Consider the following 24,085-nt stretch of genomic DNA (forward strand, 5'->3'; position numbering starts at 1 on the left):
CCCTGGGGGGCGCTTGGGGAGCCGGCACAAGCGAAAAAGGCACGTGGGTCCGCCCTGACGGCGACCCGAGGGCCTTTTCCTGCCGTTTCTTGGCGCTTTTCCTTCGCATCCCTCCCGCTCGCTCGCCTTCCTCCCGTCATTCCCTCTCTTTCTCCCGCCAAACCCGCTCCCGCTCGCCTTCCAGTCGCCGCCATGCCGCCGAAGAAATACGCCATGCCGAGCGCGGCGGCAACCAGGACTGGCACCGTGGCCCAGCCGAAGCAGAGGAAGCCGAGGGCGCCGCCATTAAAGCCACCGAGCATGTCGAACGCTGAGTGGAGGGTGGAAGTTCAGCGACGCGACGCAGTCACCGCTGACCGGCGGAACAGGGCCATCGCCAAGAAGGCCCGCGACAACGCGGCACGGGCGGCGGCGTCCTCCTCAGCGGTCGACCACGCGGGGATGATGAATCCACCCGTCGTCAGCCATGCCCAGTACGCGCCCTGGTGACAGCAAGGCGGTGGATCTCCATGGGGATCGTCGTCGTCCGGCTACGCCGACGGCGACGCGCACGGTGGGTTCAACCCAAACGTGACCTTCCCCCATGGCCACCCCGCGACGCGCACATCCTCGCCCGCCTTCGTCGGCGTGCAGTACTGTAACGCCCCGGACACACCCGCCGGTGGTCGTTACTCCTGGCGGGATCTAGACTGGCCCCACAGATCAATACTAGTCTTTTCTGCGCACTTTGTCCTCACTCATGCGCACCCGGGAGCAACTTCCCGGTCGGTCACCCATCCTGACACTACTCCAAGCTGAGCACACTTAACTTTGGAGTTCTGTCCGAATGGGCTCCCAGAAAAGAAGGAATTCCTTATTGATATGAGTAGTCTACCATCCCTAATAAGCCAGGCTATCACATACACCCCCACTCAGAGAAACCGACGTCCTCGTCGGGCCACAGGAACGTTCCCTCTTGGCACAAACGTGTGTGCTTCTAGTCTGGTACATGTGCCATGTCGGGTGCCACGACGGGTCACAAACGTCATGAACAACATGACCACGCACCTGTCCGCAACCATCCGTCTAACCGCGAGGGTCGGCTCTGATACCAACTTGTAACGCTCCGGACACACCCGCCGGTCGTCGTTACTCCTGGCGGGATCTAGACTGGCCCCACAGATCAATACTAGTCTTTTCTGCGCACTTTGTCCTCACTCATGCGCACCCGGGAGCAACTTCCCGGTCGGTCACCCATCCTGACACTACTCCAAGCCGAGCACACTTAACTTTGGAGTTCTGTCCGAATGGGCTCCCGGAAAAGAAGGAATTCCTTATTGATATGAGTAGTCTACCATCCCTAATAAGCCAGGCTATCACATAACACCCTCGATGCGACTATAGCTCCCACGTGTCGAGGCACGACTTAGAGACATAATCGCATTGAAGGCATATGTCGCAAGTTAGGCAATCTTCACAACATCCCATGTAATATAAATAATAAAGGGGAGATAACATAGTTGGCTTACACTCGCCACGTTAATCAAGTACATAAATAACATTACATCATCCAAACACTCATGGCCCGACTACGGCGCCAAAATAAAAGATAACCCAACATGCGACACGGTCCCGTTCACTCCCAACTGGGCACCACTACTGATCATCGGGAAAGAAAACATAGTAACGTTGAGTGTCTTCGTCGAACTCCTACTTGAGCTCAAACGCGTCTCCTGGAGCGGAATCATCAGGCCCTGCATCTGGTGTAATAGTAATCTGTGAGCCACAGGGATTCAGCAATCTCGCACCCTCGCGATCAAGACTATTTAAGCTTATAGGTAAGGCAAGGTAAAATATGAGTGGAGCTGCAGCAAGCGACTAGCAAATACGGTGGCTAGCTTATACGCAAAAGAGAGCAAGAAGAGGAGGCAAAGCGCGAGCGAGAAACTAGAGAACCACCTGCGCAAACATTACTCCAACACCGTGTCCACTTTCCGGACTCCGCCGAGAAGAGGCCATCACGGTAACACACTCAGTTGATTCATTTTAATTAATTAAGGTTCAAGTTATCTACAACCAGACATTAGCAAATTCCCATCTGCCCATAACCGCAGGCACGGCTTTCGAAAGTTCAAATCCCTGCAGGGGAGTCCCAACTTAGCCCATGACAAGCTCTCACGGTCAACGAAGGAATAGACCTCCTCCTAAGACGTTCCGATCAGACTCGGTATCTCGGTTCTTCAAGATACTTCGACAGGTTAAAACAAGACCAACAACACCGCCCGAATGTGCCGACAAATCCTGATAGGAGCTGCACATATCTCTTTCTCAGGGCACACTCAGATTGTCCTAGGTACGGGTAGGCCAGCCCAGAGTTGCCCCTGGTAGCCACCGGTAGCTGACAGGTGGACCAACACTCAGAGGAGCACTGGCCCGGGGGGGGGGGTAAAATAAAGATGACCCTTGAGTCTGCAGAACCCAAGGGAAAGAAAAGGCTAGGTGGCGAATGGTAAAACCAATGTTGGGCATTGCTGGAAAAGCTTTAATCAAGGCGAAATATCAAGGGGTTCCCATTATAACCCAATCGCGTAAGGAAAGCAAAAATCCGGAAACATAACACCGATATGACGGAAACTAGGGCGGCAAGAGTGGAACAAAACACTAGGCGAGAGGCCGAGCCTTCCACCCTTTACCAAGTATATAGATGCATTAAGATAACATGGCAATATAATGATATCGCAACAAGTAAATAAAAGATGTTCCAACAAGGAACGCCTTCAATCTTCACCTACAACTAGCAACGCTATAAGAGGGGCTGAGCAAAGCGGTAACATAGCCAATCAACGGTTTGCTAGGACATGGTGGTTAGAGGTTTGACATGGCAATTTGGGAGGCTTGCAAGCAAGTGGTAGGCATCGTAGCATTGGCATAGCAAAAGAGCGAGCAAACTAGCATATCAAAGATAGTAGTGATTTCGAGGGTATGATCATCTTGCCTGCACAGTTGTCAGAGTTGACTGGATCCTCAAAAGCAAACTCAACGGGCTCCTCGTTAGAAAACTCGTCTCCCGGCTCTACCCAAACAAGACAAACAAGCAACAAGGATACAATCAACCACGTGCAAACTCAAACAACACAATGCAAAGATGGTATGCTATGCGGGATGCGATGCGGGATGTCAAATGCAAGATATGACAGGAAATGCATGAATCTGGCCTCAACTTGGGATTCCAAGTGTGCCACTGGAAAGATGAGATGATATCGCTTGAAAATGATATAAAGAACGCCGGAATCGGAGTTACGGTTTGGAAATGGCAAGTGATTCAAAAATGACACCGGTCTGCGATTTACAGCAAGTAGCTATCTAAATGCAATGAGATAAACATGCTACAGCACCCAAACATGACAACAAAATACATGGCAGGGATGCATACAAGATGCTTAACAAAAGTCTAGCACTGAGCTACGGGCAAATCATCCGTTAACAGGTTCAAACAAGCATGGCAAAAATGCATATGGCAAACATATCTCAGACTTAGTGAAATTAACACTTGTCTGGAATTTCAGATCAGGTAGCACTCTTCGGAGCAACAAAACTATATGCTACAGGACTTGAACATGGCAAAGTAAAGCATGGCATGGAGCTACTCAAAGAGCTTAACAAAAGTCCCTTAGTGAACTTGAGCCAAAAGGGATCAGAAAATACAATTGCAAGCATGTGAACATAGCAAAAACATAATCAGTTTTCGGACTTAGTGAAAAACTGGCACATGCTGAAAACAGATATCAAGTAGGCATGTTTACGAGCTCGATGCACTTACTACGGTGCAATTCATGGCAATAAAAGCATACAACCATCAAGAAGGCACAAAATGCAAGCTAGACATGGCAAGAAAAAAAGCATAGCATGCACGGATCCACTACAACATCATCGGCAAAATTGCAAACAAGTTGACAATCTGCCCAGATTCACGAAGTAGCAAAAGTAGAGCTCGATTGACTCAAACTAGTGTGCTCCATAATTGCAAACAAAGACATGGATGGATAAAGCACTACAATATTAACAAAACATCCTTACTGATCATCCTCAAAAGAGGCATGGATCACTAGGAAACAACACGAACATATGGCATCATGAGATAAACAGATCCATGACTTAGTGAAATTACTAAGTCCCTGAAAACAGAATTAGCAAGTGCACCACTTTGCAAGCTTGCACAAGACACCACACACATCACAAAAATACATGGGTTGCACCTCTGGAAAGAGGACAAAACCCTTAACAAAACATATGTAGAGCATCAGGGCATATCATGCACACATTAATCATGGCAAAAATGACAAAAACCTAAACGGATTAGCAGATCTGACAATTATCTCAAGTAGCCCTCTTCTAACAGCATTTCGGGCGTCAAGATGAACTCAAATGAAAATAATGCAATGGAACGAAATGATGTACTCTCTAAGATGAACATTTTGATATGCTATATGCATGAATCGGAGCTACGGATGCAAAGTTACGGGGTCATGAACATGAACACATGGATCTGCAAAAATCGGGACTTAGAGAAAAAAAGACCACCTAGGGTTTCACTATTCACGGATCTAGATCTCGCGCACTGTAGCACGGCGGCGCACACTATAGCATGGCGGGGACGAGGACGGCGACCGGCGAGGGCGAGGTCGCCGGTGGCCAGGGACGGCGGCGCAGGGGCCCGAGGCGGCCGGATCTTGCGGCGCCGGAGGCACCGGGCGGCAGGCAGAGGCGAGGGCCGGCGGGCGGAGGCGAGGGCCGAGCCGCCGGAGTTGGCGCGCGGCGGCCGGCGAGACGGCGGTGGTCGGCGCGGGGGCGCAAGGCGGTGCGGGCGGTCGGGCGGAGGAGGGAGACGACCCGGGCGGCGGCGAGAGCGACTGGGCCGCGGCGGGCTTCGGCGGTGGTGGCGGCGCGATGCCACGTGGCAGCCCCTCAGTGGCTGCGGGCGGCGGTGGTGTCTGTCCGGCGAGAAACGGACATGTCCGGCGCGCGAGGTGGATTTTTTTAGGGTTTCGGGAGGAGAGGAAGATCCGAAAATAGAGAGGTTCTTTAAATAGAGGTAGAGGGAGTTAGGAGAGTCCAAATGAGGTGCGGTTTTCGGCCACGCGATCGTGATCGAACGCTCTAGATGATGGAGAAGACTTAGGTGGGTTTTGGGCCAAAATGGAGGGGTGTTGGGCTGCAACACACACGAGGCCTTTTCAGTCCCTCGGTTAACCGTTGGAGTATCAAACGAGTCCAAATGATGCGAAACTTGACAGGCGGTCTACCGGTAGTAAACCAAGGCCGCTTGGCAAGTCTCGGTCCAATCCGAAAACGTTTAATCCCCACACACGAAAGAAAGCTAGAAATGACCACCGGAGGAGAACGAAGCGTCGGAATGCAAAACGGACAACGGGGAAAATGCTCGAATGCATGAGACGAACACGTATGCAAATGCAATGCACATGATGACATGATATAAGATGCATGACAACGGCGACAAAACACGGAGACAAAGACCCGAACCCGAGGAAATAAATATAACTTAACGCCGGAAACGGCAAGAGTTGGAGTACAAATTGGGAAAGTTACATCCGGGGTGTTACAACACTCCACCACTACGAAGGATCTCGTCCCGAGATCTAGGACTGAAAAAACGACGGGTACTCAGAACGGAGGTGGTCCTAGCGTTCCCAGGTAGCTTCACGGTCGGAATGGTGTGACCACTTGACTTTGAGAAATTTGATTGACTTGTTGTGAGTCTTGCGTTCAGTCTCTTCAAGAATAGCAACTGGGTGCTCACGATAAGAGAGATCTTCTTGGAGCTCAATGTCCTCGAAGTTGATGGTGCGGTCAGGAGTCTTGAAGCACTTTCGAAGCTGAGAGACATGGAACACGCCATGAACATTTGCAAAGTTTGAAGGAAGCTCGAGTTGATAGGCGAGGTCGCCTCTCTTGCTGACAATCTTAAAAGGTCCCACGTATCTAGGGGCAAGCTTCCCTTTGATACCGAAGCGACGAGTACCTTTCATAGGAGAGACGAGGAGGTAAACATGATCTTCGATCTTGAAAGCCAAATCACGGTGCTTACTATCATACTAGCTCTTCTGGCGGGATTGGACTGCTTTGAGGTTATCACGAATGACTTTGCACATTTCTTCTGCCTCTGCGATTAAGTCATTACCCAAAAGCTGACGCTTACCGGTTTCAGACCAGTTGAGAGGGGTACGGCATTTCCTGCCATACAGAATTTTAAATGGGGCCTTGCCCGAACTTGCTTGAAAACTGTTGTTGAAGGAGAATTCAGCATAAGGAAGACAATCCTCCCACTTCATGCCGAAGGAGATCACACAAGCCCTAAGCATATCTTCAAGAATCTGGTTGACACGCTCGACTTGACCGCTAGTTTGAGGATGGAAAGTTGTGCTGAAGCGGATGTTGGTGCCCATGGCCTTCTGAAAAGAATCCCAAAACTTGGATGTAAAGATGCTGCCACGGTCTGAAGAGATCACTTGTGGAATACCATGCAGAGAGACAATACGAGAGGTGTAGAGTTCCACCAATTGAGCTGCAGTGATCGACTCTTTGATAGGCAGAAAGTGAGCCACTTTGGTGAGTTTGTCGATGACAACGAATATAGCATCATTGCCACGCTTGGACTTTGGAAACCCAGTCATGAAGTCCATCTCAATCTGGTCAAACTTCCATTCTGGAATGGCAAGAGGTTGGAGGAGACCTGCTGGCCTTTGGTGTTTTGCCTTCACTCTTCTGCAGACATCACATTCATTAACGAATTGAGCAATCTCGCGCTTCATTCGAGTCCACCAATAAGCCTGCTTGAGGTCCTGATACATCTTCGTGTTCCCAGGGTGGATGGAGAGGAGAGAATTGTGAGCCTCGTTCATGATCACTTTACGAAGGTCATCTTTGGGTACAACAATACGATCCTCGAAGAAAAGAGTGTCCTTGTCATCAAGGCGGTAGCACTTGTACTTGGACTGGCTCTTGGCAATCCCAATCTTCACCTTTTTCACCATAGCATCAAGAAGCTGGGCTTGGCGAATCTGGTCTTCTAAGGTAGGAGAGACTTGAAGGTTGGCGAGGAAACCTTGAGGAACAACTTGCAGATTAAGTTTGCGGAAAGCTTCACAAAGCTCGGGTTGATAAGGCTTGAGACTCAGATGGTTGCAGTAAGCTTTCCTGCTCAAAGCGTCAGCAATCACATTAGCCTTGCCTAGAGTATACTCAATACTCGGATTATACTCTTGAATCATTTCGATCCATCGAGTTTGCCTGAGGTTGAGATTAGGCTGAGTGAAGATGTACTTGAGACTCTTGTGATCAGTGAAAATGTCCACTTTTCTTCCCAATAGAAGATGTCTCCAAGTCAAAAGAGCATGCACAACTGCCGCCAACTTGAGATCATGAGTGGGGTAGTTCTTCTCATTAGGCTTCAACTGGCGAGATGTATAAGCAACAACTTTCTTCTCTTGCATCAATACTGCGCCAAGACCTTGGAGAGAGGCATCACAAAAGACCTCGTACAGCTTGGATTCATCAGGCGGAGTCAGAACTGGAGCAGTGATCAATTTCTCTTTCAAAGTGTTGAAAGCAATGTCACACTCCGGAGACCAAACGTACTTGACGTGCTTCTGGAGAAGATTTGAGAGAGGCTTCGCGATCTTAGAAAGTTTTCAACGAATCTTCGGCAATAGCTTGCGAGACCGAGGAAACTACGGAGTTGCTTCACGTTCTGAGGAGGTTCCCAATTCACAATTGCAGACACCTTCTCAGGATTCACGGCAATGCCCTTGGCAGAGATGATATGACCAAGATAAAGAACCTCATCGAGCCAAAATTCACACTTGGAGAACTTGGCGTAGAACTTGTGTTCCCTGAGCTTATCAAGAACCAAACGCAAGTGCTTGGCATGATCTTCCTTGCTCTTCGAGAAAACCAGAATGTCGTCAAGATAGACCAAAACGAAGTCATTGGTGTAGGCATTGAAGATGAAATTCATCATGCGAGAGAACGTCGGAGGAGCGTTGACGAGGCCAAAAGACATGACAGTGTATTCATATGAACCAAAGCTTGTCCTGAAAGCCGTCTTGGGAATATCTTGCTCACGGGATACGAATCTGATGATAACTCATACGGAGATCAAGCTTGGAGAATACTTGGCCACCTTTGAGTTGTTCGAACAGCTCATTGATGTTGGGAAGTGGGTATTTGTTCTTGATGGTCTTCTTGTTCACTGAACGGTAATCAACACAAAGTCGGTCCGTTCCATCCTTCTTCTTCACAAAAAGAACACCACAACCCCACGGAGAAGAACTAGGCCGGATGAGACCCATTTTCTCTTGAATATCGAGTTGCTTCTTTAGCTCCTTCAACTCTTCAGGTCCGAGCTTGTAAGGACGCTTGCACACAGGTTCCGTGCCAGGCTCAAGATCAATAATGAATTCAACTGGACGGTGCGGAGGCATTCCTGGAAGCTCTTCTGGAAAGACGTCTTGATATTCGCAAACGACTGGAATTTGCGAAATAGCATCCAATTCACCCCTTTCATTGAGAGAAAACAGACGGATGATATTATCTCGAGCGGCAAAGACAATTACATCCTCAGACGAATGAGTCAATTGAATCTGCCTGGCTGCACAATCAAGATGTGCCTTGTGCTTAGAAAGCCAATCCATTCTGAGAATAAGATCAATATCCGAGTCACCGAGAACCGTTAGAGAAGCCAAGAACTTGTAGTCACCCAAAGTGATAGAAACATCTGGAACGATGGAGTTAGAATGCATGCGCTTACCGGGAGAGACAACTGCTAAAGGACTAGGCAAAACTTGCGAAACCAATTCATGCCTATTTGTAAACGATCTCGAGATGAAGCAATGCGATGCACCAGTGTCAAAAAGAACTTTAGCTGGAATATCATTAACAGGAAGGTTACCCATGATCACATCTGACGAGTCCTCTGCCTGAGCTGCATTCATCAAGTTGACCTTGGCGTGCTTGGGGTTATGCTTGACCACAGCTGTACTTACTGATCTGACAGGAGGAGGAGGAGGAAGACGCCTCTGGTTGAGACACTTGTTGGCATAGTGACCCTTCTGTTGGCACTTGTTGCACGTGACCTCTGAAAGCGGACGGTGGTACGGAGCACTCGATCTTGGAGCTTGAGACGAAGTCTTGTTCTGAAAGCCAGGGTTGGGTGGGTGGGAAGAACCACTGCCACCTTTGCTCTTCTGCTGATACGGCTGACGGAACGGAGGAGGAGGAAGCCAAAACTTCTGCTGCTTGGCCACTTGAGTAGAGGAAGAAGGAGTAACATCTCTGGCTCGCTTCTTGGAAGCATCACACCTCAACTTAGCAGCCTGTTGCTTCAATGCCATGTTGTAGAACTCATCGTATCTCAAGGGCTCGAAGAGAACAAGAGCTAGCTGAATTTCTTCTCTGAGACCACCCCTGAACTGGTATATCATGCTCTTCTCATCAGGTACGTCCTGCTTGGCAAAGCGGGCGAGCTTCTGGAACAACTTGTTATAGTCATAGACAGATAAAGAGCCTTGCTTCAGATTGCGGAATTCCTCACGCTTGCTTTCAACAACGCTTTGAGGAATATGATGAGCTCTGAAATCTCGACGGAAATCATCCCAAGTGATAACACGTCCACCTCTGGAGTCCTTGTACTGCTGGAACCATTCTGCAGCTTGATTTTTGAGTTGGAAGGAAGCGAACTTAACAAAGTCCTCATGCCTGACATTACTGCACTCGAAATGCTTACACAGATCCACAAGCCAATCATCAGCATCGGTTGCCTCAACACAATTGCTGAAAGTCTTTGGCCCGTTAGCAAGGAACTGGTTGAGTGAAGCAAAGTGATTCTGATTGCTGCCTTGATTCCCTTGGTTGCCTTGATTGCGCTCTTGAAGAATTTGCATGATCAACTGTGTGTTTGCATTGGTTGCGGCCATCACAGCTTTCCATGCCTCCGGAGGAGGTGGAGGTGGTGGCGGATTAGGATTCGGAGTCATGCGTGTTGGAGGAGCCATCCTGAAGAGGTTGACCACCATTAGCACAATGATAGACAAATATTGAAGCTGAATCCAACGGAATGAAAATTGCAACATATAGTCTTCACATCCGAACAAAATGAACGAATGCATTCCTCTTGAAATGGTCACATATCCATAAATTGAGAAGCCACGTAGAATTAAGGTAGAGAAATAATTCAACAAGGTACGGATCAAGAATGAATAATCGGTAAGAAATCCCAATCTCAAACCAATATCCATGGAAGAAGAACTAGAGCTACTAGAATTCCCACCTATGAAACTCCCAAACCTTTCCGGTTATGCAATCAGGTGTTGGGGATACAGGGGAAGCATAATATCTCACCCAAACTAGCAAATCCTACATCCAGTTGTATCCATCCTTCAACACATAACCAAGAAACCTTCGGAAACCATCTACCTCAACCTTCGAAAAGCATCCGTTATACAAGTTATGGCGATACTCCCGAACTCCCGCCCCAGTACTGGGTGGCGTCGAGGTTATCTCACCAATGAACTGCATAAAAGGGATTTTCGATGTCGGCATACTAAACTCAGGTATTCCAGAACTGCAACGATAAAATTATGATGACAACACCTCAGAGCTCAACTCCCCGGGACACTTCCACTAAACCCCTGACAGGAGGCACCAAGACAATGTTCTCATCATAAAACCATCGGAACGATTCCAAAATACCCGCGTGATCCTAAATTTTTTTAGTGAAATTTGAGAAGAGAAGAGTCAAAACTCTACGTCAGGATGCCTTACCAGAGCGATGAGGAGACTGGGAAGTAAAAAGAATTCCTAAATCTCTCGATATATAATTCCTAAATGACTCAAAACATTTTTCTAGACACAACTCGGCCGCTAAAACGATCAAGCAATGGGGCTCCTAAGGTCGGGGAAGGCTCTGATTACCAACTTGTAACACCCTCGATGCGACTATAGCTCCCACGTGTCGAGACACGACTTAGAGACATAATCGCATTGAAGGCATATGTCGCAAGTTAGGCAATCTTCACAACATCCCATGTAATATAAATAATAAAGGAGAGATAACATAGTTGGCTTACACTCGCCATGTCAATCAAGTACATAAATAACATTACATCATCCAAACACTCATGGCCCGACTACGGCGCCAAAATAAAAGATAACCCAACATGCGACACGGTCCCGTTCACCCCCAACTGGGCACCACTACTGATCATCGGGAAAGGAAACATAGTAACGTTGAGAGTCTTCGTCGAACTCCCACTTGAGCTCAAACGCGTCTCCTGGAGCGGAATCATCAGGCCCTGCATCTGGTGTAATAGTAATCTGTGAGCCACAGGGACTCAGCAATCTCGCACCCTCGCGATCAAGATTATTTAAGCTTATAGGTAAGGCAAGGTAAAATATGAGTGGAGCTGCAGCAAGCGACTAGCAAATATGGTGGCTAGCTTATACGCAAAAGAGAGCGAGAAGAGGAGGCAAAGCACGAGCGAGAAACTAGAGAACCACCTGCGCAAACATTACTCCAACACCGTGTCCACTTCCCGGACTCCGCCGAGAAGAGGCCATCACGGTAACACACTCAGTTGATTCATTTTAATTAATTAAGGTTCAAGTTATCTACAACCGGACATTAACAAATTCCCATCTGCCCATAACCGCGGGCACGTCTTTCGAAAGTTCAAATCCCTGCAGGGGAGTCCCAACTTAGCCCATGACAAGCTCTCACGGTCAACGAAGGAATAGACCTCCTCCCAAGACATTCCGATCAGACTCGGTATCTCGGTTCTTGAAGACACTTTGACAGGTTAAAACAAGACCAGCAACACCGCCCGAATGTGCCGACAAATCCCGATAGGAGCTGCACATATCTCTTTCTCAGGGCACACTCAGATTGTCCTAGGTACAGGTAGGCCAGCCCAGAGTTGCCCCTGGTAGCCACCGGTAGCTGACAAGTGGACCAACACTCAGAGGAGCACTGGCCCGGGGGGTTAAAATAAAGATGACCCTTGAGTCTGCAGAACCCAAGGGAAAGAAAAGGCTAGGTGGCGAATGGTAAAACCAATGTTGGGCATTGCTGGAAAAGCTTTAATCAAGGCGAAATATCAAGGGGTTCCCATTATAACCCAACCGCGTAAGGAACGCAAAAATCCGGGAACATAACACCGATATAACGGAAACTATGGCGGCAAGAGTGGAACAAAACACTAGGCGAGAGGCCGAGCCTTCCACCCTTTACCAAGTATATAGATGCATTAAGATAACATGGCAATATAATGATATCCCAACAAGTAAATAAAAGATGTTCCAACAAGGAACGCCTTCAATCTTCACCTACAACTAGCAACGCTATAAAGAGGGGCTGAGCAAAGCGGTAACATAGCCAATCAACGGTTTGCTAGGACATGGTGGTTAGAGGTTTGACATGGAAATTTGGGAGGCTTGCAAGCAAGTGGTAGGCATCGTAGCATTGGCATAGCAAAAGAGCGAGCAAACTAGCATAGCAAAGATAGTAGTGATTTCGAGGGTATGATCATCTTGCCTGCACAGTTGTCAGAGTTGACTGGATCCTCAAAAGCAAACTCAACGGGCTCCTCGTTAGCAAACTCGTCTCCCGGCTCTACCCAAATAAGACAAACAAGCAACAAGGATACAATCAACCACGTGCAAACTCAAACAACACAATGCAAAGATGGTATGCTATGCGGGATGCGATGCGGGATGCCAAATGCAAGATATGACAGGAAATGCATGAACCTGGCCTCAACTTGGGATTCCAAGTGTGCCACTGGAAAGATGAGATGATATCGCTTGAAAACGATATAAAGAACCCCGGAATCGGAGCTACGGTTTGGAAATGGCAAGCGATTCAAAAATGACACCGGTCTGCGATTTACAGCAAGTAGCTATCTAAATGCAATGAGATAAACATGCTACAGCACCCAAAAATGACAACAAAATACATGGCAGGGATGCATACAAGATTCTTAACAAAAGTCTAGCACTGAGCTACCGCCAAATCATCCATTAACAGGTTCAAACAAGCATGGCAAAAATGCATATGGCAAACATATCTCAGACTTAGTGAAATTAACACTTGTCTGGAATTTCAGATCAGGTAGCACTCTTCGGAGCAACAAAACTATATGCTACAGGACCTGAACATGGCAAAGTAAAGTATGGCATGGAGCTACTCAAAGAGCTTAACAAAAGTCCCTTAGTGACCTTGAGCCAAAAGAGATCAAAAAATACAATTGCAAGCATGTGAACATAGCAAAAACATAATCAGTTTTCAGACTTAGTGAAAAACTGGCACATGCTGAAAACAGATATCAAGTAGGCATGTTTACGAGCTCGATGCACTCACTACGGTGCAAGTCATGGCAAGACAAGCATACAACCATCAAGAGAAAGCACAAAATTCAAGCTAGACATGGCAAGAAAAAAAGCATAGCATGCACGGATCCACTACAACATAATCGGCAAAATTGCAAACAAGTTGACAATCTGCCCAGATTCACGAAGTAGCAAAAGTAGAGCTCGATTGACTCAAGCTAGTGTGCTCCATAATTTCAAACAAAGACATGGATGGATAGAGCACTACAATATTAACAAAACATCCTTACTAATCATCCTCAAAAGAGGCACGGATCACTAGGAAACAACACGAACATATGGCATCATGAGATAAACAGATCCAGGACTTAGTGAAATTACTAAGTCCCTGAAAACAGAATTAGCAAGTGCACCACTTTGCAAGCTTGCACAAGACACCACACACATCACAAAAAAACATGGGTTGCACCTCTGGAAAGATGACAAAACCCTTAACAAAACATATGTAGAGCATCAGGGCATATCATGCACACATTAATCATGGCAAAAATGACAAAAACCTAAACGGATTAGCAGATCTACAATTATCTCAAGTAGCCCTCTTCTAACAGCATTTCGGGCATCAAGATGAACTCAAATGAAAATAATGCGATGGAATGAAATGATGTACTCTTTGAGATGAACATTTTGATATGCTATATGCATGAATCGGAGCTACGGATGCAAAGTTACGGGGTCATGAACATGAGGACATGGATCTGCAAAAATCGGGACTTAGAGAAAAAAAGACCACCTAGGGTTTCACTGTTCACGGATCTAGATCTCGCGCACTGTAGCACGGCGGCGCGCACTGTAGCAAGGGGGTGGTCGGCGCGGGGGCGCAAGGCGGTGCGGGCGGTCGGGCGGAGGAGGGAGACGACCCGGGCGGCGGCGGGAGCGACTGGGCCGCGGGGGCCCGGCTCGGGCCGCGGCGGGCTTCGGCGGTGGTGGCGGCGCGATGCCACGTGGCAGCCCCTCAGTGGTTGCGGGCGGCGGCGGCGTCTGTCCGGCAAGAAACGGACATGTCTGGCGCGCGAGGTGGATTTTTTTAGGGTTTCGGGAGGAGAGGAAGATCCGAAAACGGAGAGGTTCTTTAAATAGAGGTAGAGGGAGTTAGGAGAGTCCAAATGAGGTGCGGTTTTCGGCCACGCGATCGTGATCGAACCCTCTAGATGATGAAGAAGACTTAGGTGGGTTTTGGGCCAAAATGGAGGGGTGTTGGGCTGCAACACACACGAGGCCTTTTCGGTCCCTCGGTTAACCGTTGGAGTATCAAACGAAGTCCAAATGATGCGAAACTTGACAAACGGTCTACCGGTAGTAAACCAAGGCCTCTTGGCAAGTCTCGGTCCAATCCGGAAACGTTTAATCCCCATACACGAAAGAAAGCTAGAAATGACCACCGGAGGAGAACGAAGCGCCGGAATGCAAAACGGACAACAGGGAAAATGCTCGAATGCATGAGACGAACACGTATGCAAATGCAATGCACATGATGACATGATATGAGATGCATGACAACGACAACAACACACGGAGACAAAGACCCGAACCCGAGGAAATAAATATAACTTAACGCCGGAAACGACAAGAGTTGGAGTACAAATTGGGAAACTTACATCCGAGGTGTTACAAGTACCCTCCATACAACTACTCGCCGCCCGCCTACGCGTCCACACCGACGCCCCATCTCCGTCGTGGACCATTGCCCTTCTCGCACCTCGATGACACCGACGACACAAGAGCCGACCTTGACGACATCATCGCGACAGGATCGACCGCGGCCGCCGCGTCTCCCGGGTTCGCCACCCAGGACGAGGTAGTGGATCTCAGCGGCGGCATGGAGGCCGAGCTCGGCTACGTCTACGGCGAGGACATGCACGAAGCGCAGGAACCCGAGGAGGAGGAGGAGGAAGAGGAGGAGGAGCCGGCTCCTGATCCGACGAAGGGGCGCCAGAAGAAGAAGCGGGCGGCTAGGCCAGGCGAACCGCGCATCAAGTGGACGTCCAAGGAGAAGGAATGCCTCGTCGAAGTATGGAAAGTCGTCTGCCTCGACCCGACCACCGGCACGAACCAGAGCTTCGAGACGTACTGGGACCGCATCAAGGCCGAGTTCGACGAGCGGAAACTCGTCGACCCCTACTTCAATGGCGTCTACATGCAGCGCGGCTCCAAGGCGATGGCGAACCATTGGGGGCGTATCCAGGGGCGTGCAACAAATGGCATGGAATCGTCGAGGAGGTCGCGGCTTGCCCGGAGAGCGGTGCCAGCATTGAGGATCAGGTACGCACGCCATTCACCCGCATCTCTTCGTCGTCTACGCCCGCCGCCCGCCAACTGTTTGTTCCTCCGCGCAGTTGCTGCGCATGTTCACCATGTATCGGTGCGGCAACCTCGACGCCGACTTCAAGCACCTCCACGTCTACAAGCGCATTGACAAGTGCAAGAAGTGGGCGGAAATCCGACGTACCCTCGACAAGGCCAAGGAGACATACAAGCCGGTCGCGACGACTCCGGGTGCGTCAGAGGGGCGGCCGGACGGCCACAAATTGGCAAAGAAGGGGAAAAACGCCGACGCGGCAACCGCGCGAGTGCAGGAGTCCATCGAGCATTGCCTCGCCGACGCCCAGCCTCGGGCCGTCCTACGTGAAGAGAAGACCGAGGCGCGGTGGTCCTCGCTGATGACGAACAGCGCCATCAAGCTCGACCTACTCCAGACCAACGTCGACCTGCTCCGGACGAACGTCGCCGCGAAGAAGAGGAACACCGACATGGCTTTTCTGATGGGCGGGGCGGACATGCTCTAGAGCAACGACGAGGAGCTCAGGGCGTGGTACATGGCGGAGCGCGGCCTCATCTTGAGCCAGATGCAGACGGCAACGCCGACGACGCCAGCTCCCGCGCCCACGGCCACACGGACGCCAAGCCCGAACGACGCCTCTACAGCGCCGCCCAGTAGTACCGAAGCCGCGCCGACACAGCCCAACACCGAAGCAGCTCCGACACCGCCGAGCCCGCGCACGCCGACTCCGCCAACGCCTGGAGCCGACCCCGCCGAGTGATTCGTTGCGCACACGAACTTACGGCGTGCGACGCTTTGTCTTTTGTAAGGCCAGACTACGTCCGATCGCCGGATTTATGGCGTCTTTTGTAAGTGAGAACGACCTAGTTCAAATTTCCCGCATCCTGGGGCCGGCGCTTGGGGGCGTGACTGGGAGCTAGGTCGCCCCAGGGACCGAACTAGCGCCGGCACGCCCCCAAGCCGCTCTATTTAGGCACCCTGGGGGGCCGAACGGCTGGAGATGCCCTAATTGCCACGGGTGGCCGCTTCTCCTTCCCTTTCTTTATTGGGCCCCAAAAACATGACAGAATAAAAAGCCCGCCCGGAGCACCTGCCATAACTCAAAAACATAAACTGGGCGCGGTTGCGTTCGAACCTGAGAGCCCAGGCCATCCAGCAACGTGAGCGAGCGATAAGAGCTGACATGTGCTACATGTACACTTGTTGTCTATAAAGCTTAATATAGAAAATAAAATTAGGTCGGCATGTACACTTGTACAGGTAAACATGAACTTTTTCTAAAATTTATGTGGATTAAAAATGTAAGAAAAATTTATATCTCTTCATTCAAGACCACAAGCACGCACAATTGTTGTGCATCCTCATTGTTTTTCTTTCAAATGCAAAATCATTTTTAAAATTGACAACATGTATTTTAATAATGTTTATAGTAGTTTTAGGAAATGGTTATACTTTTGCCCAATTATATGCCCAGCTACCAGTTTTCTTATTGTTTCCTTCCAAGTTCGTGTTTATGTTTCCTGTTTTATCTTTTCATTTAAAAATGAAATGCAAGAAAATTTTACAATCTCTATTTTTAATGGAGCAGTTGGTAGTCCCGCTTCCAGGTTTTTTTCGTCCCACTTCTCATGTTTTTTTTGGTACCTCCTCCCACCTTCGCTGGTTTTTTCGTAGATTTTTTCGTCCCCTCCCCCCACTTCATCGGTTTATTTTCGCGTCATTCTCTCGCACAACGAAAAAAATCTAAACAGGTAAGAACTTTCCATACGTGCAAGTTATTTAGTAATATAAAATCAATCACGAACAATCTCTAAAGACCAAATCTAAATTAATTAACCTTACCTTAAATCACTCAATCACATTAATTAGAAAACAAATAATTGATTTTCAGAAAAATCACTCACAGATGGTAATCAATCTTCAAACAAAGGAAACAATACATCGATGGAGCAGTAAATAAACTCCCTTTTCTTATGACATGTATATGATCTTCCCTTCCCTCTCCGTTGTCAAGCGTTCTTAATTCTCGAGGCCGATGCTTGGGCTGCGTCACTGGGTAGCGACGGTGCCGGAGGACGAGGACGGCGAGGCCGGGTGCCGCGGCACCGCGTTGGCCGCGGCCGGTGAAGGGGGCGAAGAAGGGCGGCTTCCCTGGCCGTGGCCTTGGGAGTTGGTGTGGTGGAAGCGGCACTTGAAGGATCCGGCGTGGGTGGCCGACGCGCAGACGCACTTGGAAGCGGGCCCGTGCCGGACGGTGCCGACGCCGACCCGGGCCATCTCCTTCGCGTATTCTTGGAGCTGTGGCTGGCCGACTTACATGAAATTAATTCCCTCAGTTGTGGTGGCAAATATAATACACATAATCCATATTGTTATGCACTAGCGTGCCTGTGTGTGTGTGTGTGAAATAGATGGATTATGGTCCCGTACCCAATAAGATGGATATGTGTGTGTGTTAGAGAGAGAGAGAGGGGGAGAGGGGGAGAGAGAGTGAGGAAGAGGGAGGAAGAGAGTGTGTGCGTGAGGATTTGATGGTAAAAAATGTCGCCAATGTCACTTGATATGTATGAGAATATTAATATTGAACTCTTAAAGTTAATGTGGCCCCGTTGCAACGAACGGGCGTTCTTCTAGTAATTACAAATACACAATTATCGTGTATCTGAAATCTTCATTTCATTTTCATTATTAGTTAACTAAAATAGGTAAACATGATTTTTTTTTCAAATTTATATAGATTTAAAAATAATAAAAATTACATATCTTCATTCAGGACCACAAGCACTCACAGTTGCCGTGTATATTGTTTTTTCTAAGTACACAGTTGCTTAAAAAGTTGACATGTATTAAAATTTATTGTGTAATCAATAAATTTTAGAAATGTATTAAAAAATTCAACTTGTATTTAGAAAATCAACGTGTTTCTTGAAATGCAAGAATGAGTTTACACAATAATATTTTAATACACCACGAACATGTTTTGAAATAATTTTTTGAATGTAAAACTTCCTTACATTTATTTCTTAAATGGGAAAAAGATAAATAAATGTGAACCAAAAAAACAGTGGAAAAGGAACGTGATGGAGGCACACTATGTGTTGTTTTCTGTGTTGTGTCATATATAGGTCAGATATTAAAACTAATCACAATTGTGATCTGTGGTTAGCTTGTGCGCACATTACAATCAGCGAGCAAAGGTTTCAGGTTGGAACCTCTGTTTTGCAATTTATTTTGCTAACTTTTTTTCCTCTGTACTAACATGTGGGCCTCATGCTTCTACTGTATGCTGACATGGCATCAGGCTAAGCTGTAGGCGTATTGTCAGGCGTATTCAGGACCGTTTTGGAGCGTATCCACATACTTGAGGACCATAATGGAGCATTTCACTAGTTTGAGGACTGTCGTGTTACACGCCGGAGAGCAGAGAGACTGTACGTGTTCTCATGGAACTTTGATCCAACTCACGCACGGACCGGCCCAAATTGCGTAATAGGGTTGATCAAATTAATCAGCAAGCAATATAATTGGCCTTGATTTCGCAAAAATAAAATAAAATAATTGGCCTTGACTCCGAGTCGGAGTGTGGGTTCGAGTTCAGTACCGCCCGCAGTCCGTATCTTAACAGATCAACGTTTTCCCAACATGTATGTACATATATATACGTCAACTCGTTGTATCTCCACCTCCCTGCCTAAACTTGTTACTTGCCTCCCTGGCGATCCAATCTGCGTGCACCGGCACAGACGCCATGGCAGCTTCCGCCGGAAAGAAAGGGGCCGCCTGGCCTGCCACCATGGCGCGGTACGAGCGGCTGGAGAAGCTGGGAGCGGGCATCAACGGGGAAGTGTTCAAGGCGTGGGACACCCAGGACAACCTGATCGTCTCCGTCAAGCGGCTCAGCGGGAGCGGCGACGACGGCTTCATTATTTCCGGCATACCGGAGGTTGCCCGCGAGAGCATGTGCCTGGGCGCGTGCCGCGGCATCCCCTCGATCGTGCAGCACCGCCGGACCTACGCTGACGCATGCCAATCCGAGACCGGCGACTCCTTCATCGTGATGGACTACGTTGGACGCCTAAACCTACGCGGCTACATGCAGCGCCGGGTCACTCGTCGTCGGCCGTTCTCCGAGGACGATGTGCGCCGGATCATGAAGCAGCTCCTGGAGGGGGCGAAGGCCATGCACGGCCTGGGCATCCTGCACCTGGACATCAAACCGGAGAACGTGCTCCTCGACGACGGCACGGAGGACAGGAAGGAGAGGCCCAAGAAGGGGGCCATCGAAGCCGATGTTCGCGGCGAGGTCAAGGGCGATCGTGTAGTCTACAAGATCGGCGGTTTCGGGATGTCCCAGAAGAAGGGGCCTGGCAAGAGCCCGCCGGAGGTGACTATTCTGACGCCGTACAGCGCGCCGGAGCTCCTGCTGCACTCCCGCGAGTACGACGATCGCGTGGACACGTGGGGGCTCGGATGCATAATGGCCGACCTCCTCTCGGGCACCGGCGCCTCCATGTTCGACGGCGAGTCGGACATAGAGATGATGGCTAAAGTGTTTGGCATCGTCGGCACGGAGGGGATCAAGGAGTGGTCTGGATACTCGGGGCTAGCGGCAGACCGGAAGTCGAAGCTGCCGGGTAAGGAGGGCGCCAGCCGCCTTCGGCACAAGTTTCCCAGTCGCAAGTTGTCGTCGGCCGGGTTCGAGGTGCTCAGCGGGCTGCTGGAGAGCAACCCGGAGAAGCGGCTTACCGCAGCGGACGCGCTCAAGAAGCCTTGGTTCGGCAAACGACGACGTGGCTTTGCTGGTTTCTTCAAGTCGTGCATTGTTGGAGTCCTACCGGAAATTTAGAATTAGTTTTAGCCACTCCACATGCTTTGTCTGTTTTTTTTAGGTCTTCTGCAAAAATGTACTCTCTGCTTCCCAAAATATAGGGCGTTGTTGACATTTTTTTGTCTTCGACAGACAGCTTTGACTATGATTTCATTTATCATATGTCTACAGAATTAGTGTAAAGATATGTAAAATGAAACTTGTATATGAATGTTGTCTGAAACTCTGAATGTATGCAGGTGGTTGGCCATGAAAGCTTTCAGACGACAAACATATAGCTTTAGAAAAGAAAGAAGATGCTAGGCCTCCATACATTTAATTAAATTTGTACAATGATGTGCTTTATACTTTTGGAACGTGTATTTACAATTTCTTATTGTTAAGTGATATCATTACTTGCTGAGTTGCTTAACATATTTTAGTGACCACCCAGTGCTCAACTAATTTTTGTCCCTGTGTAATATATGTATTTCGTTGCTAAGATCAAGTATGGCCAAGGGTCATTTTGTGCTAGAAAGATCTATTCCCCCGGCAGTCAGGCTGCGGCTTATGTTTCATATTTACCGAGAAAATGTTCCTTTTGCGAGGCCTATTCTTGCTGGGACCTGGAACTGCCTGAAAAAAGTGCCTCTGTTTGCATGATAAATTAGGATGCTGTGCAGTTTATAATTCAGTGGAAAGCATCATGTACAGAAAGCTACACATTCTTCACAGCTACAGTTAAGACAGTAAAAGCTTAAATGAAAGAAGTATAAGGCCCACTGGTGTTTCTCCTTTCCCTCTATATTTGGCGATTTTGATCACTGTATTTTCTCCCCCTTCTAAGCATTTTTTCGTACGCTGCATCGATGCCATGTTCATGCCTTGTCAGATGATGACTTCTGCTCATCATCGATAGCGATCAGTTTATTCAAGCATTATAAGGTTGTTATTGACCGAGCAGGTGGAGACGACCTAAAAGATTGATTTTTGTAGAAATTTTTCACTTAATACTTCTTGACATAAGTTATGTATGCGCTAATTATTAATTACTCTATCTGTCGGTATTATCAGGAGTTTATTAGTGCTGGAGTGAAGGCATGTGCACTACTAGGTTGCACAGACGAGGGGCTTAGAAATGAACTGCTGGATATCAAAGATTCTGGTCGTGAGATTGAAGGCTTGGGGTTCTATGAAGGAACCAGTTTGAAGTCAGCAAACACATCATTAATTCTATAATTACTGTTCAAAATTATCTTTTATAGCTGTGGTTTCTATAGTCAAGTCAGACAGTTTAGCTTTGCTGTTATTTTAGTAAAAATTGCGCTTTTTGGCATGCAATATCTTCATTAAATTTTTGTACTCAACTAGTTCTGGCAGGATAACAAGCTTGATATAAGGTATCTATAATGTAGGCCAGCAGAGAAGATGTTTATCATGCAAACATCCCCCCTATACGATCTTGTGTAGATTCGTGCGTGACACTCTTTTATGCAGATTCGTGAGTGCATGCTAAACTGTTCCGTTTGAAAGGAATTCTTTTTTTTCAATAAGATATGCAGTGTAGTATTCTTCAATTGTGCACTGTCAGGCTCCTACTAGACTAGGGAAGGGAGCCTGTGAGAAATGACTTGAATCATTGACACTGACTGACGAAACTGACGAACTGACGAAGTGCCAACTGTTAACTGAAAAATAATGTAGAGGACTTGACATGCACGCTGAGTTATCATGTGGTTCTTAGTTCTCACCTGCTGACGTCATGCATCTGCGAAAAGGGTTTTGTGCAAACTCCTTTGGGCACTTAATGAAGAGAGGCAGGCAATATATTTCAACAATAAAAGCAGTTTAAGTCAAGAGTGTAATTCTTCTTTTATCTCAGAATCTAAACTTCAACAGAACTGATAAACTGTTGTACACATAGTTAGCCCATGGTGTAATATACGGTCAAACAAAGGTCAAGGGCCAATAGTTTGGAAAACGCTCACCTTCAGCCGGCAGATCGCATGCAAGCGTCCGCCGTCTCGTACGTGGGACATGTGTCCTGCGTGCCTCACCTAAAATTATCTCTTCCGTTTTTGCAACTGAGCTCTTGTTGCGGTTTGCCTACCACAACAACTCGTGTGTTGCAGAATCTGGATCCTTGAGGGTTGTTGCCTGTGTAGCCGAGGCACCCCGCCGTCGCTCCCTATCTTCCTCTCGCTCCACTCGCCGCGCCGCCACATCTAATGGCACCGCCCTTGCGATGTCACCGATTCTGGCCCGAAGCTCCATGGAAGTGATCGGGCGAGCCCGTCGCCGGACTCTACCTCCGCTGTCAAGCTGTGAATGGCAGCCACCGCTTGGATCTGCTCTGCTCGTCCCCAGCCCTTCTTTGCACCTCGCTGTTTGTTCTGTGTCCCCGGCATGTGTGCTGCCGCCGATTACCAGTTCGCCGCCTCTGCCTGGGAAAAAAGAATTCTGCAACATCACCTTTGTTGCAAAAATGTTTCTGCAACAAGAAATATGTTGCGAAAAATTCTGCAACAAGCCCTCTGTTCCAAAAAAAATCATGTTGCAAAATATTTCTGTAACAAGACCTTTGTTGCAAAAAAATTCTGCAACATCACCTCTGTTGCAAAGGTTTTAAAACACAACATATGTTAGAAATCTTTTTGCAACACCGATGAGTAGATCAGACGGCTCCCTGCATCAATCCAATGGCCAGCCAGACGGCGGATATTTTATAGTTATCCGCCGGCTGACGCATAGCAGCCCCCAATAGTTTTATGCTGGCCAAATTAAGAGCATCTCCAACCCGAAGACCTGGAAATGAAAGAGAGAAAAAGCCTCTTCAATGGAGGCCCCAAAGTTTCCCACATTTGACGGGACGTCCCTAGACCTACAAACTCATCACATATGTGGGAGAAAAATAAGGGTGTTTAGACCGGACGCACGCTTTCACCCAGCCAGCCAGCCGAGTTTGGGCCGGACGCACGCTGTATCGCCACGCGTCCCGCACCGCCTCTCCCGTGGTCGGTCTCTTATCCTCTGGCCCTTCTTTATTTTTCTTTCTCCCTCACTTATCCGCTTCCTCCCTTCACTCTCCCTTCATCTCTCTTTGTTTCTCCCGCGAGAGAAAATCCCCTCCATGAGATTAAGCACCAGTCGCTGCTACCGGGAGTCGGCCACGGCCGCTCACCCACTCACCCAACCCCTCGTGCCCGCCTTCCATGTCGTTTTTTGCTACAAAAGAGAGTGAGGACGAAGACCAGGGATTGTGACCATCAGCGGCACGAGGAGTTGCCATGGTGGCAGTATTGCGTCGATGGTGACTGCGTCGTGTAGCACCACGGTGCTGCAACCCATGGTTATAGATGTTGGCAGGGGCGGAGCTACGTGAGGGACAACATGTGCCCCGGCCCGCCCAGCCCACGAGAATTCTCTTCATTGTATGCTCAGTTTGGCGTGCAACATCAGCCCAAGAGTAATTTCTATAGCTTAGCTAGCATGGCCCGCAACCTTTTGCATCAAGCTCCGCCACTAGATGTTGGAACCGTGGCTTCCAGATTCTGGAA

The 24,085-nt window shown here is 48.4% G+C and overlaps 1 protein-coding gene and 1 pseudogene across 1 annotated transcript; both read left to right on the forward strand.

The window, feature by feature from the left end:
* Positions 1-19,404: 19,404 nt before the first annotated feature.
* On the forward strand, positions 19,405-20,840 carry LOC123151982 (putative cyclin-dependent kinase F-2). The gene has a single exon (XM_044571598.1). It carries the CDS (start codon positions 19,470-19,472, stop codon positions 20,565-20,567), a length of 1,098 nt encoding a protein of 365 aa, XP_044427533.1. The 5' UTR covers positions 19,405-19,469; the 3' UTR covers positions 20,568-20,840.
* A 198-nt stretch (positions 20,841-21,038) lies between these two features.
* LOC123153388 (uncharacterized) lies at positions 21,039-22,058 on the forward strand (annotated as a pseudogene).
* Positions 22,059-24,085: the final 2,027 nt, after the last annotated feature.

This window comes from Triticum aestivum, chromosome 7A, assembly GCF_018294505.1.
Source record: "Triticum aestivum cultivar Chinese Spring chromosome 7A, IWGSC CS RefSeq v2.1, whole genome shotgun sequence".
In the NCBI taxonomy this organism is placed as follows: domain Eukaryota; kingdom Viridiplantae; phylum Streptophyta; class Magnoliopsida; order Poales; family Poaceae; genus Triticum; species Triticum aestivum.